This window comes from Trichinella spiralis, assembly GCF_000181795.1.
Source record: "Trichinella spiralis strain ISS 195 chromosome Unknown Scfld6, whole genome shotgun sequence".
In the NCBI taxonomy this organism is placed as follows: Eukaryota; Metazoa; Nematoda; class Enoplea; order Trichinellida; family Trichinellidae; genus Trichinella; species Trichinella spiralis.
The window spans coordinates 3,929,904-3,942,437 of NW_003526945.1; the positions used below are offsets into that span (position 1 = coordinate 3,929,904).

The following is a 12,534-nucleotide window of genomic DNA, read 5'->3' on the forward strand; positions in this document are numbered from 1 at the left end:
AAATAATAAGGTTCGGAATTTATTATAGATGAAGCTTTACAAGAAATGACAATGTAATTTCATTTTGTACTCCAATGTTTTACTTTCATGTATAATTTCACAGATATAATGTTTTTGTCAAAGTTTCTGTAGGCTGAATTTATGATAAAACGGTTTACTACTTTTATTGTATCCATGGAGAGGATATTTTTTTATAAATTCCCGTAAATTGAAAAATTGAAATTTTTAGTAGAAAAAACCGATTCCAGGTCGAACTGTATCTTCTGCTTACTGTGCTGTAGATTGAAAAGCCAAATTTACGGCCAACTTGATTTTCATTTATCTGAGTCATTTTTCAGGTGTAAAATTTCCATGAATTTTATACCACGTGATGAAATTGTGCAACGATTTTCAAACAACATCTTTGTAGGCTTTTGAAGCAGCAGTTCTAATTCATTCATCTGCTGACATTTACAACTTACCTACTTGCACCTACCATTACTATATAGTGAGTTGCATTAATAATTTTGATGACCAAAATCGAGATATGTTATGACATGCAAAGTTATTTATTGAAACCATTTTAGACTGTTGCTAAACTTCACACTTAATTCGTTTTTGTCTAGTTTAGATGATGAAATGGAATGTTTGTTTCATACGTTTGTAAATCCATGTAGATGATTTTTTAGATGCTAAAATCAAAGAAATCAGTGCTGAGAAAAGCGCTTATTTTACAAAAGATCAACTACAGCATTCCACATTAATTGCACCAAAACACAAGTAGACGACAATGCCTGTAAAACCTATTTGAACACGTGAAATGTTTCATTAAAAGGCAGATATTCTGCTGATCACGGTAACTTTGATAAAATAGCATTTTTGTTCAAGTTCATAATTTGTTTTCATTGTAAATGGAAGTGGAGGATTGCGGTTCAGGATTTTGTATAATATTGATGATAGATTTCCAAAACGTAGTTAAATCAACTGTAATGTTCGACAGGTGATTTATACATGTATTGCAAATTTGGGTATTTTGCCAAGTTGTATAATAATATGTAATTTTCTGCATTTGCGTTTGTATAATTTTTGGTGCAGCTGAGAACAAAAAGTATGAATTTCCGTTTTATCGCTAATCGGAGACAATGAATACAAAAATATTTTGACCATTTTATTTGATGAATTTCAAAAATCATAATTAATAGTGATGATGATGATGATGATAATAATAATAATAGTTGTAATAGTGATAATGATAATAATAGTTGCTACTTTCAGTTTAATCAGTTTGAGTTTTGAAGAAAAGATTGTTCAATGATTACTTTGATAAATAAGGTGAAGTTTGAAGAGATGACTCTTCGATCAGTAATAAATTCTTGTGTGTTGCATTTAGCATTCATTTAATAAAGCAGTCAACTCTTGTACGACGGTTTCCAGTTCTCCTCGCTCAGCTGGATTAATCGAGTTCAAGCGAAGAATTATCGTTTGAATTTCAAGTGGGATCTCTGGCAACATTTCCAGTGTGTTTCCATTCATTAAATATGAACAAAATTCTGCAGTATTTTCGAAGTTGGCCTGGTCATGTGGATTAAGTGCGTTGGTGAAGATTTCCCACATCAGAACGCCGAACATCCACAAATCTGATTCAAATGACCACAAACATTCACGCAACGATTCAGGAGCGCTCCAGCGAAGAGAAATGTAAGGCATATCTTCCTCTTCTTCCGTTATTTCTTTGCACAAATTGAAATCAGACAGCTTTGCGATGATTTTATGAGTGCTTTTGAACACCAAGCAATTTCTTGCGGCAATATCACGATGGATCAAGTCTAAAAAAATAATAAATCTTGAAATAATCTATTGCTTCTTGCAATTAATTGTAATTGTAATTGATAATTTTGCATTCGAATGCTGATTATAATTAAAAATACGTGATAAATAATAAGTAAAAGAAAACATTTTCAAGTACTTTTTCTTTTCAAATACTGCAAAGCAGACGCTATTTGCAAGCAGAACTTGAATTTACGCTTGATTTTTATCGAATAATCGTTTAGATAATGGAGAAGACTTCCTCCATTAGCATACTCCATTACCATCATTGGAATCTCCGTGAACACTGTTATACCAAACGGCTTGATAATGTACGGGCAATCGAGCTGTTGTAATAAACGGTGTTCTGTATACATCATCCCAACTGTGTCTACCTCTGCTACTTCCTTTGGGCATTTTGCTGCAGCTTCGATGTATTTTCCGTTGTCAACATGAAGTGCAAACGTTACATTCGAAAAACATCCCTTAAACAGGTGCGTTGTTTTATTTTAACTGCTGAACGTTAACTATGAGATATTGTATTGCATTTACCGTTCCAATAATGTTCTTCATAATTATCACATTTTCAGTTTTGATTTGCCAATCACAAAGATTTGCCGGAGCAATCAGCCGAAAGTTTATACTGTCATCAATGAACTGTCCGCTTTGCACATGATGTTCAATTATATGTGAAACGGTCTCGAACATCCTGTTCGCTGTGTAGCATTTCTAAATTAAAAATGTAAATTTCACAAAGTGATTGAGCATGAAAATGATAATAACTGTATGTGTGAAAATTTAAAATCGGTTAAAACAATGCTCCTTGTAATGTGCTTTGAAATAGTTGAAATGGTGAAATTGTTAGGCTAAATTATTCATAGCTGACACTTACTCCCGTTACGCCTACTTCCAACGTATGATGGATAACGTCTGCATAGTGCTTGACGGACAGTACAACCGGATTCAGAAAACCGCACTCATTTGTAACGTGAACCAAGAAGTAACCGCTCGGTTGGTATTTCAGTATTTCAGTTGCATCCTTGAGTGGCAGGTAACCATGATAAAACCTTTCATTCATCAAAACTTTTTGATAATATTCCTGCAATTTGAAAAAATTTACTTTATTATTAATATCTAATTTATTCATTCTTTTATAATACAATAATAATAGTAATAGTAATTTAATTTAATTATATCATCGTAGTCAACAGTAATTTAAAAAATTTTATTTAAAATATATTTCACATATTTAGCAAATTTTAATTATATTTTTTGTAAACTTACCCTGATTGGGTTCGGCTTCGTTCTGTACAGTGTTGAATTTGAACATCTACGTACTGTTACTTCCTCCACTTCTATTTTGGACAATTGGCTCTTAAAAAATGAGCAAATGTACATTTGGATACTTATTTACTTTATAAATGACTGATGCATTTTTCTGGTGAACATGCTGTTTATACAACTGATTTATGAAATTTTGAATTTGTTGTTCTGATTGTTTTCCGTACATACCGTTTCTGTTGACATTGTCATGTCCTCGCTGGATTCGTTGGAATGATTTTCAGCTTCGTAGCTCGTTTTTTTGACTCCTTTATTATCCTTTACTGTATCTGCAACGAACGTGCTCTTTTTTCTTGTTGTTCTTTCGGTCATTTATGGTTGACAAGCAAAGCAAGCTGAAAAAGTTATATGTCATTAGCAAAATCAGTGAAATATTACACTGCGATTAAACAGTATTAAAGCATCAGCGCTTACCGAAGACAACCGTCGAGGAGGAAAGCGGGCTTAACAAATGAGTGCAATTTCTTTGCTAGCTATTTATATGAACATTTAATGCTACGTGTCCTTAAGTTTAAATTTTAATGTTTTGCCTTTTAATGTTATTTTATTTAGAGTGAACGAAGTGATGTTCAGGAATGCTTAAACGAAGAAAAATCGAATATGGTTTCCATTCGATAATAGAAGATTGCAAAAGTAATAATAAGTAGCATTAATTAAAATGTTCTTTTTTCATGAATCTTTCTTTAGACAGAGTTTTACAAGAAATAACGATGTAATTTGATTTTGTACTTCATGTTTTACTTTACGTTAAAATTTCACGGGTGTAATGTCGTAATTTTTGTCGAACTTTCTATAGGCCGAATTCATAACAAAACTGTTTGCTACTTTTGTCATATTTATCTGAGAAAATGTTTTTTATGAATTCTTTTTTTATATTGAAACATTGAAATTTTTCATAGAAAAAACCGATTCCAGGCAGAACTGTATTTTCCGCTTGTATGCGGTTGGTCAGATTGGAGATATCTATTTAAAATTACTTCAACATTATACGCCCCATTAGCATTTTGTATTTTCTGCGCAGGTTAATTTAATTTTACGTTTCGCAGCAGCTTCACAGATATGCAATATATTATGAAAACGTCAGGGCAGCCCACCGATAAAACATCAACACATTCAGTCCCTAGGCTTCTTCTGCATTGTTATGAACGGTCAGAATAATGTTGAATGAAAAATATTTTAAAGATTAATTATATCATGATATAATCAAAGCAGTTTATTTTATTTTATTTTATTTCATTTATCAATGATTTTCAGTCAATCAGTAAATAACCGTTCCCATTTCACATAAGTATGCTTGATTTTTCTTTATATACTGTAATTTTTATTATTTTCTTTCTGTTAAAAATTGGTCGTTCGATATTTCTCTACTGCTGTAGAAAAGTGGTCTGGAATGGATCTTACGAAAAATTTAGCGAGTTTGACTTTAGGTAACAGTCGTTTTTAAGTTATTTGAGTGGGTTTGCTGTGTTTTGCTTAATCTGAAGGAAAAGCTGTTGTTTATTATTGTTTGACTAAACTTTAATGATGCATTTTGAATGTTTTTTTTTCAGTTTTTAATAATTCTTTATCTGTTGATTAATTTATTTTGTAATTTCGTTTTATTTTAAAGTTGAACTTGATTTCTAATTCTCATTGAACTTTTTACATCTTCTATTGTATGTACATCTAGATTCCGAGAAGTCCATTTCTTCTTTTGGTGATCAAAAAGCGGTAATTATGTTTTTAACTGAAAAACAGTAATGAAAGGTTGATTCTTTTAATGAATCAATGATTTTAGATGGATGATTCTGATGTCGTGTGCGCTCATGATGGTGTTAGTAATTGCTGATTATGATAAGTGTTGAACCTTACAGTGTAATGTTTTTTCAATTTCAGGAGGAAAAGGATGAAAATGTAACATCCGGTGACGCGAGAGATTTCTCTGGTTAGCATATTTGGAAATTTCTGAAATCTAATATATAATAATGAGAATTTAATTAATTCTCTTCAGAAGATGTTGAAGAGTCGAAGCTGAACAAAAACATGCGACAGGCGTTGGAAATTCATGAGCGAAATACTGATGAAAATAAGTATTTATGTTTTTTTTTATAATTAAGCCATTTTAATTATAATTTTATAACTGACGTGCAAATTTTATAACTTAGTTGTAGTAACTTTGTTTTGTTGTATATTTTTAATTGAAGCAAAATGTTTACCGAGCTTGTATTGCATGAAAAAACAGCTTTATCTAGTTTTAGTCAATGACTGCTAATGCTATTTTATTTGAATGAATTTTTAAAATATTAATCTTATTCATTGAATTCAGTTTCACATCTCATTTACGGTATTGTTTGGTATTGGAAATATTTTAATATGAGTTGATTAATTGTGCAAATGAATGATGAATATTTGAACAGTTACTTGTTTTAATGTCTAAGTTAAACTGTTTTTTAGAAATACTATATTTTAATGTTTTAATATTAGAAATTTTTTTAAAGTCAGTTATTCTTATTTTAAACTGTTTTTTAGAAGCATTTGTATTATGTTATATTTTAATTATTTTTCCGTTGTATGAAAATATTCCCAAAATAAAATGAAAATGGCCGAATTGAGTTTTTTGTTTCGGCAAGCAGAATGATAAATAACATTCGAACAGCATACTGTAATATGTAATGTAGGATAATTAGGTTGTATTATTTTGTTTTGATTTGAGAATGGAATTTGTACGACATTGATATTTTTTACTACAGGAATTTGTACAATATTGATATTTTTAAATTTTATGAATTTTTTGTTTTGTTAGGCATCGTATTCGAGACAAGCAGGATCGTGCCACGGCGGAATTAGCACTTGATTTACGCACCCGTATGAATATATTCAAATTGATACAGCGTGGTTATATCACTGCAGTTCACGGATGCATTAGCACTGGTAAGGAAGCCAATGTTTATCGTGCGTCCAGTAAACGTGGGGATGTGGCCGTTAAAGTAAGCATATTAGCTGTTTTGATGTTTGCTTGAAGTTAGGTTTTTTAAGGTGTATCGAACAAGTGTGATGACTTTCAAAGATCGTGACAGATATATATCTTCAGAATTTCGGTATGAGTTTTTTTGGGCTGTACAATATGACATTATTTATTTAGTTATCGCCGTGGTTATTGTCGTAAAAATCCTCGTAAAAAAATAAAAGTATGGGCAGAGAAGGAATACAGAAATTTGAAGCGAATCGACAAAGTGGATATTGCGTGTCCGGCACCGTTGGCTCAGTTGGAAAATGTTGTGTTGATGAAATTTCTTGGAGAGAAGGAGTTAGAATTTGATAAATTTATTTACAATATAACTGACATTTTTGATTTTGTTAGGAAGCCGTCTCCGTTGCTTAAAGATGTCAAACTTTCTGCAATGGAGTGGGATTATCATTATCAAGAAATTTGCATGACACTGCGCTCTTTGTTTAACAAGTGTAAATTGGTGCACGCTGATCTGAGCGAGTACAACATCATGTAATGTGATTTTTGAGAATTGGTTTATTGAATGATAATGGATATACATTTTGCAGCTTTCATAACATGCAGCTGTTCATCATTGATGTAGCACAAGCTGTGGAGCATGACGATAGTTATGCGTTGGAATTTTTGCGAAGAGATTGCAAACAGTTGAACAGTAACTGAACGTCGAATATAATTTTTTTGGTATATTTTAGTAATTTTTTGAATGTAATTATAGAATTTTTTTCCAAACGCGGTGTCACAGTTTTGACCGTGAAAGAGCTATTTCAATTTGTAACTGATCCAATTGTTAAAGAGGATGAAGCTTACTTTAAATTCCTCGAATTGTTGGAATTTCGTCAAAAGCAGAACTCTTTGTCCGATAAGGATGCCGCTAAGGAAGCTGTGGATGAAGAAGTTTGAATTTGTTTTTCTAAACTATATACAACAGTGTAATGCATTGAATTTAGGTTTTCAATTTGGTGCACATTGAACAAAAATTGTCTGAGGTTCTTACTTTTGAAAAAGATTACGAATCAGTTCAAGCGGGAGAGCAATTGGATGTACATGATATTATTATTATTGGAGAAAAACGTTTTAATCTTGAATTTAATTTTTCAAAAATTCTTTCAGGTATTTTATCCAGTAGTTACAGGAATGAAAGATGATTTGACTGGCGCAAAAGTATCGGAAAATTCATCGTCTGATTTGAGTGATGAATGGGTTGTTGTTGGAGGAGAAGAAGCAGCGGCGTCGAAGAAGGCTAGCTCGGCTACGGAATGTTTCGGAAAAGGTCCATCTGTATCGTTGAATCTTCGTCAACGGGATGAATCTCCCAACACCAAGAAGGTGAGAATTTGTTCAAGTAATCGATTGCGAAATATTATTATAAGTTTATGATTTTCAGGCACGAAAAAAGTTGGTTAAGTTTGAACAACGCCAGAAGCGTCAGGAAAAGTTGAGAAAGTACTATAAGAAGCGAAAGCAAACGCTGAGCAAGTTGGCAAAACGAAAGTAAAATTTCTTGAAGTCGAAATTATTTCTAAATGAGGTGAAAAGAAGCTTGGAATTAAACCTTGATGAAAATGTATGGTTTTTTTACTGAATTGTTTGTTTGTGTTCAGTATCCAGTTTTGTAGCTTGTTTAGGGGAGGGAGGAGGGTGATATAAGTGATATTATTATTATTATTATTATTATTATTATTTATTTATTAGTGATGTAGCTCTGAAATGATGTTTTTGTTGAAGTATTTGCATCATAACTGCAATGCAGGTGGCGAAGCGTTTATATTTGTTTAGGGTAACTGTTAAGCAAAGTTTTATGCTGATCAGAAAGCAAAATATACGAACGGATACTTTTGCGATTGAATAGAAAAGCACTTGTGCTTTGTAAGAGCGTGAATGAAATCAGCACAATGCATTCGCTTGAAAGCGCGTTGCATTTTTCTCATTTAAACAAACAATACAAGATGGGGACAAGCTTGTTGTCTCCAGACAGGCCAGGCAACTGCAGTTGAGAAAATTTTTCCGTCGAAAGCTGGTTCATAAAAGCCGCAAAAAGAATTTATTTCAGTGCGGATTTTTTTTTCAAAAGTTTGTTCTAAGCTGAACGCTGAACAAATATGCGAATGCTTTGTTCAAGGGGTTGTTGTTTCTGAAACGAAATTGATCATCCTCTGCGGGCTATATACATATATATATATATATATATATGCTTTGCAGAATTTTTGCTAAACTTTAATTTTTTATGACTCAGTGCATTTAAAACGTTTGCATGGAATTTCTGAAGCATCTGGAAGAAGAAAATAAAATGCGGAACAATGAAACTACGCTTTGAAACGAAAATATTAAAAAAAAATACATCTTACTGGCACATCGGTGATGGAATTTCATTTTATTTTCAGTTTTGAACACTATGAACTTTGAAAAAGTGCTATCTGATTGCAGCTTCCGCGTTTTACTGAATAATAATAATGATAATAATGGTCTAAAGCTGTGCATGGTTTTTTATGTTGTGAAAAAAAAATACTTTTGCAATTGTTCTGTTGGCCTATTGAATAAGTATCAATTTCCCTTTGTTGTTGAATCGAATGGTACGGTGCTATAGCTTTGCTTTTAACGATGGGTTTTTACTTGTTCAATTTTGAACTTTAAAGTGGAAAATGATTGAACAGATGACCAAGCCCAACAATATCACGCGATTTCGTAAATTACAAACAGACAAGCAACAGGTCAAGGAAGCGATCAATTTGTGTTTAATTATTAAATTTATTTATAGCTCATCGGCTGAGGATGATCATTTGATCGCATTTTAATTTAAAGGTGGAACAAAGTGTTGTCTTATCTTATTTTTCTATTCAAATACGCCGTCCTTTGCCTCGTTCGAAAAAGCTCATTTGTAAAATTGACTTGCTGAAAGCAGAAATCCGGCCATGGCCGACAACCTTTCTCTGATTCATCGCATCGCAACCTTCGGGCAACTGCATCACTTCACATTTGCGATCATTTATTCTCTTCTGCTTTTCTTTTTTGATTATGAAACGCTAATTTTCAAACATTCAGTTCCACTTGACAGGCAGTGCAGAAATTTATTTTCTCGCTGATGCGGTCTGCGTTTGCAGACATTCAATTAATTCGCTGCTCAATGAACCGTTTGTTGATAAGTACTGATTGGACCTTTTTGAATCAGGGCACATAATGCTGCAATCTTGAGTTGCAAATTGAAACAAAACTTTCCACCCAAGTCAGATGAAAAACCACGATTAATGAATGAATGAATGCTTAAAGGAACCTGTAAAAATTCAATTCTGATTTCTGAAATATTCAACTAACATGTATGCAATCAATATTATATGGTTACAAGTGAAAATTATAATACCATTCAACCAATACAAAGCATAAACATTTTTTGTTTTCATTTAAATCAAATTTCACTAGTTATACATATATATATATTTGCCTATTTATATTAATAATAAATATTTTCACATTTTTATTCATCATACATTCAATATTTATTTGAAAACAAAATAAGTTTAATGAAAAAGTATCAAAATGTGAAAGATAAAGCACTGCAGCTCATATGTCATAATAAATTAGTGTAAAATAGAGTTGATGTAGTAAATTGAAATTCAAAACAATAATGTTGATATTCTTTTTACTTTGAGTTTGATGTTGAAGTACTGAACCGCTGCTTAAACTGTGAATCGGAAATCCGGGTTTGAAATGCTCTCATGTTGAATGAGCGTAAATATGTTATATTGATAGAATTTTAAAATCACAAATTATACTTATGCATGTAGATTACGGAAATTTACTTTCAAATAAATTCATCGTCAATCCAACGTAGAAGAGTGCAGTTTGCGGAATACGGTAATTTGCATGTTCTTGATCATCATACAGTAATACCGCTGGTAGGTGAATTGACGAATAGCGCTCGATTGGGCATCATCATCACCAGTTTCGAAACAACTCAAAGTTGCTCTGGCTTCAAGTACTCGTCGAGCTGTGCCATACACTGTGAAATCGTTGAGCAACAGCATGACCGGCAAGCTCTGGGCAGCCCTACTTATAATCACATTCAACTTCTTTACAAGTGCAGTCGATTTATCACTAACGGACTTTTCCGACGGGGATTGGGCATCTGATGATTATTACGTCGCCGAATTCAGCGGAAGCAAGAACGGTAAGCCAGTGTTTTGCTAAACTTTGAAAGAGACTACAGTGACGGAATGTGAGAAACTTTACTGAAGCTCAAAGTTGTACATTACTTGCGATAAGTTTGTCATTTGTCACTTTCCTGTAATTTAACATATATGAGAGAAGATGGAGAAGAAGAAACAATTTCTTTTTATAAAAAAAAAATTCCTTAAATATTTTAATGATCCAGAAATGAAAATCGAGTATTTTAGGCCGTGGTCTTTTTCCGAATATATTCAATTTGGCCACGAATGCGATCATTACGGCCAACGCTACTTGCGGTGAGTCGGGTCCGGAAAATTATTGCAAACTGGTCGAGCATGTCTTCATGAGGTATAAGAAGGAGAAAATAAAAGGAATGGTTCGAATGTCTGGAGTAGTTTAATTTATTTTTTTACTGTTCATCTTCAGATCTCCTCAGTGTGATGTTTGTGACAATAACAATCCGTCTAAACGACATCCGATTGAATTTGCCAACGATGGTACCAACCGATATTGGCAGAGTCCGACCATCGCCACTGGTCTACAGTACGAGTGGGTAACGATCACTCTCGACCTCCGTCAGGTGAGATTGAGTGGCTCTCAGTTGCTTTCTTTCAATTCGGTCGCTTGCTTTTTCCCCTCACCGACGGCGTTTCTCTCTTAGCTTTTCTGTTTGCCAAATTGTTCTCCGCGTCCGCAAGCGACGGTGTCCCGTTGCGTGCGTTTGTTTTCCCAAGTCAAGGCTAGTTAGTGAGTGTGTGTGGTGGTCAAGATGACCAGGGTCAGCGGATTCTAAGCTGCACTGTTATTCTTTTACTTTTCTTTATTGAAAGTTTGTCGGCGCTGTGGAAGACAAAAACTACAACAACCAGAAGGCCAAAGGGTCGACATTTCGACCCTGGCTAGCTGTGAATAGCAGCGGGGCAGTTTAGCACGTCGTTTTGGTCAATTTCTCACTATCCCAACGGTGCCGCTTATTTTAGTTGTTTCTTTTAACCAAACCAGCATCACTAAGCAACAGTGTAAAATCGGTTTAAGAATGTAATGATGTTGGAATGTGCCAACGATCAACGAACGTTGTCCAGTTTGTTGGGCGTTGAACTGGATTGTGTCAATTTTGGCTGGTCAGCCGCAGGCTAGACGAAACGACAGCTTAATTGCATGACCAGTGAATGTTGTTATTTGTTATTTTCCACTTATCAATTGGCGAATATGAATTATTCAAATTTCTGGGGTTAAGGGAAGAGAAATTAGTTGAACGTTAATCGGGTTGAAGTGAACGAAATTTTCCAACTGTGTCTGATAATTGTTGCATAGGACGAAAAGCTGCTTTCTTCAATTGCTAATGAGAGAAAAAATTTTCATTTGCAAAAAGTTGTCTAGTCACAGTTGCAGATTTTGTTTGCATTTTCAAAGAATGACTCATAGAATGTTCAAATGAGATTGATTGAAAATATGCAACAGTGAACTTTTTTCTCATTTCAAATCAAAATATCAATAATTTTCCCTTCTCTTATCACTTGTGCTTTCCTCATTCAAGCGAATAATTTGAAATTTTCTTGCAACAATTTCCATCATACGGCTTGGGCAGATTTTCAATTACCACAGAAGAAAAGTTTCCATATTTTTCAAAGCATCTCAAATGCAACTTGTAAATTGCAAATAATATTGCTAAAAATAATTTTCACTTTCATATATATATAAGGTTTACTTAACCAGGCATCAGTATTGAAAGTTTGTCCTACATACTGAAAATTTTGCTATAAAATAAACAAAAGCAAGACTTTTTTCCTTTTTTATTTTTTTAACATTGAATCATGTGAAAAATGTCGACTTGTGAAACATGGTCAAGTGGCATTTTCAACGCTGATTGTAGATGCGTTTGGCATTTTTGTAATCTCAACTAATATTCAGCTTATTCTATACACGCTTACGTCATCGGCTTTATTTGTTCATGCATGCTCTGTTGTTCGACTTGTCGAAATTGTTGCTAATGCCGTTGGCACACAATCATTTACTGTGTTCACACAACTTTCCTTCCCCCCCCCCTCTTTGAGAGGGGTTATGTCAACGGATGATGATTCATTGCTTACTTCATTGTTGAATTGGTTTTGCAATTTCACCTCAACGCTTGACTCGAACTGAAGGGGTGTGGTGGGGGAGGCTGAGTGTCAAAATAACTGTCAATCAGACGAAAAATAAATTTTCAATTGTCTATCAAAATTACCATAAATTATTGCGATAGTTGTTTCACAATTTAC

At 33.4% G+C, this 12,534-nt stretch overlaps 2 protein-coding genes across 2 annotated transcripts; both read left to right on the forward strand.

Moving 5' to 3' along the window:
* Positions 1 to 2,704: 2,704 nt before the first annotated feature.
* Tsp_08684 (serine/threonine-protein kinase RIO1) lies at positions 2,705 to 7,610 on the forward strand. The gene is made up of 17 exons (XM_003373909.1): positions 2,705 to 2,800; positions 3,679 to 3,729; positions 4,042 to 4,147; positions 4,211 to 4,274; positions 4,381 to 4,387; positions 4,904 to 4,939; positions 5,002 to 5,050; positions 5,117 to 5,195; positions 5,909 to 6,092; positions 6,142 to 6,203; positions 6,248 to 6,412; positions 6,467 to 6,607; positions 6,664 to 6,767; positions 6,831 to 7,009; positions 7,063 to 7,155; positions 7,226 to 7,441; positions 7,500 to 7,610. The coding sequence occupies exons 1-17, from the start codon at positions 2,705 to 2,707 to the stop codon at positions 7,608 to 7,610; spliced, it is 1,743 nt and encodes a 580-aa protein (XP_003373957.1).
* Positions 7,611 to 10,132: 2,522 nt separating this feature from the next.
* Positions 10,133 to 11,413, forward strand: Tsp_08685 (laminin subunit alpha-1). The gene is made up of 4 exons (XM_003373910.1): positions 10,133 to 10,277; positions 10,504 to 10,624; positions 10,703 to 10,856; positions 11,312 to 11,413. Exons 1-4 carry the CDS (start codon positions 10,133 to 10,135, stop codon positions 11,411 to 11,413), a joined length of 522 nt encoding a protein of 173 aa, XP_003373958.1.
* Positions 11,414 to 12,534: the final 1,121 nt, after the last annotated feature.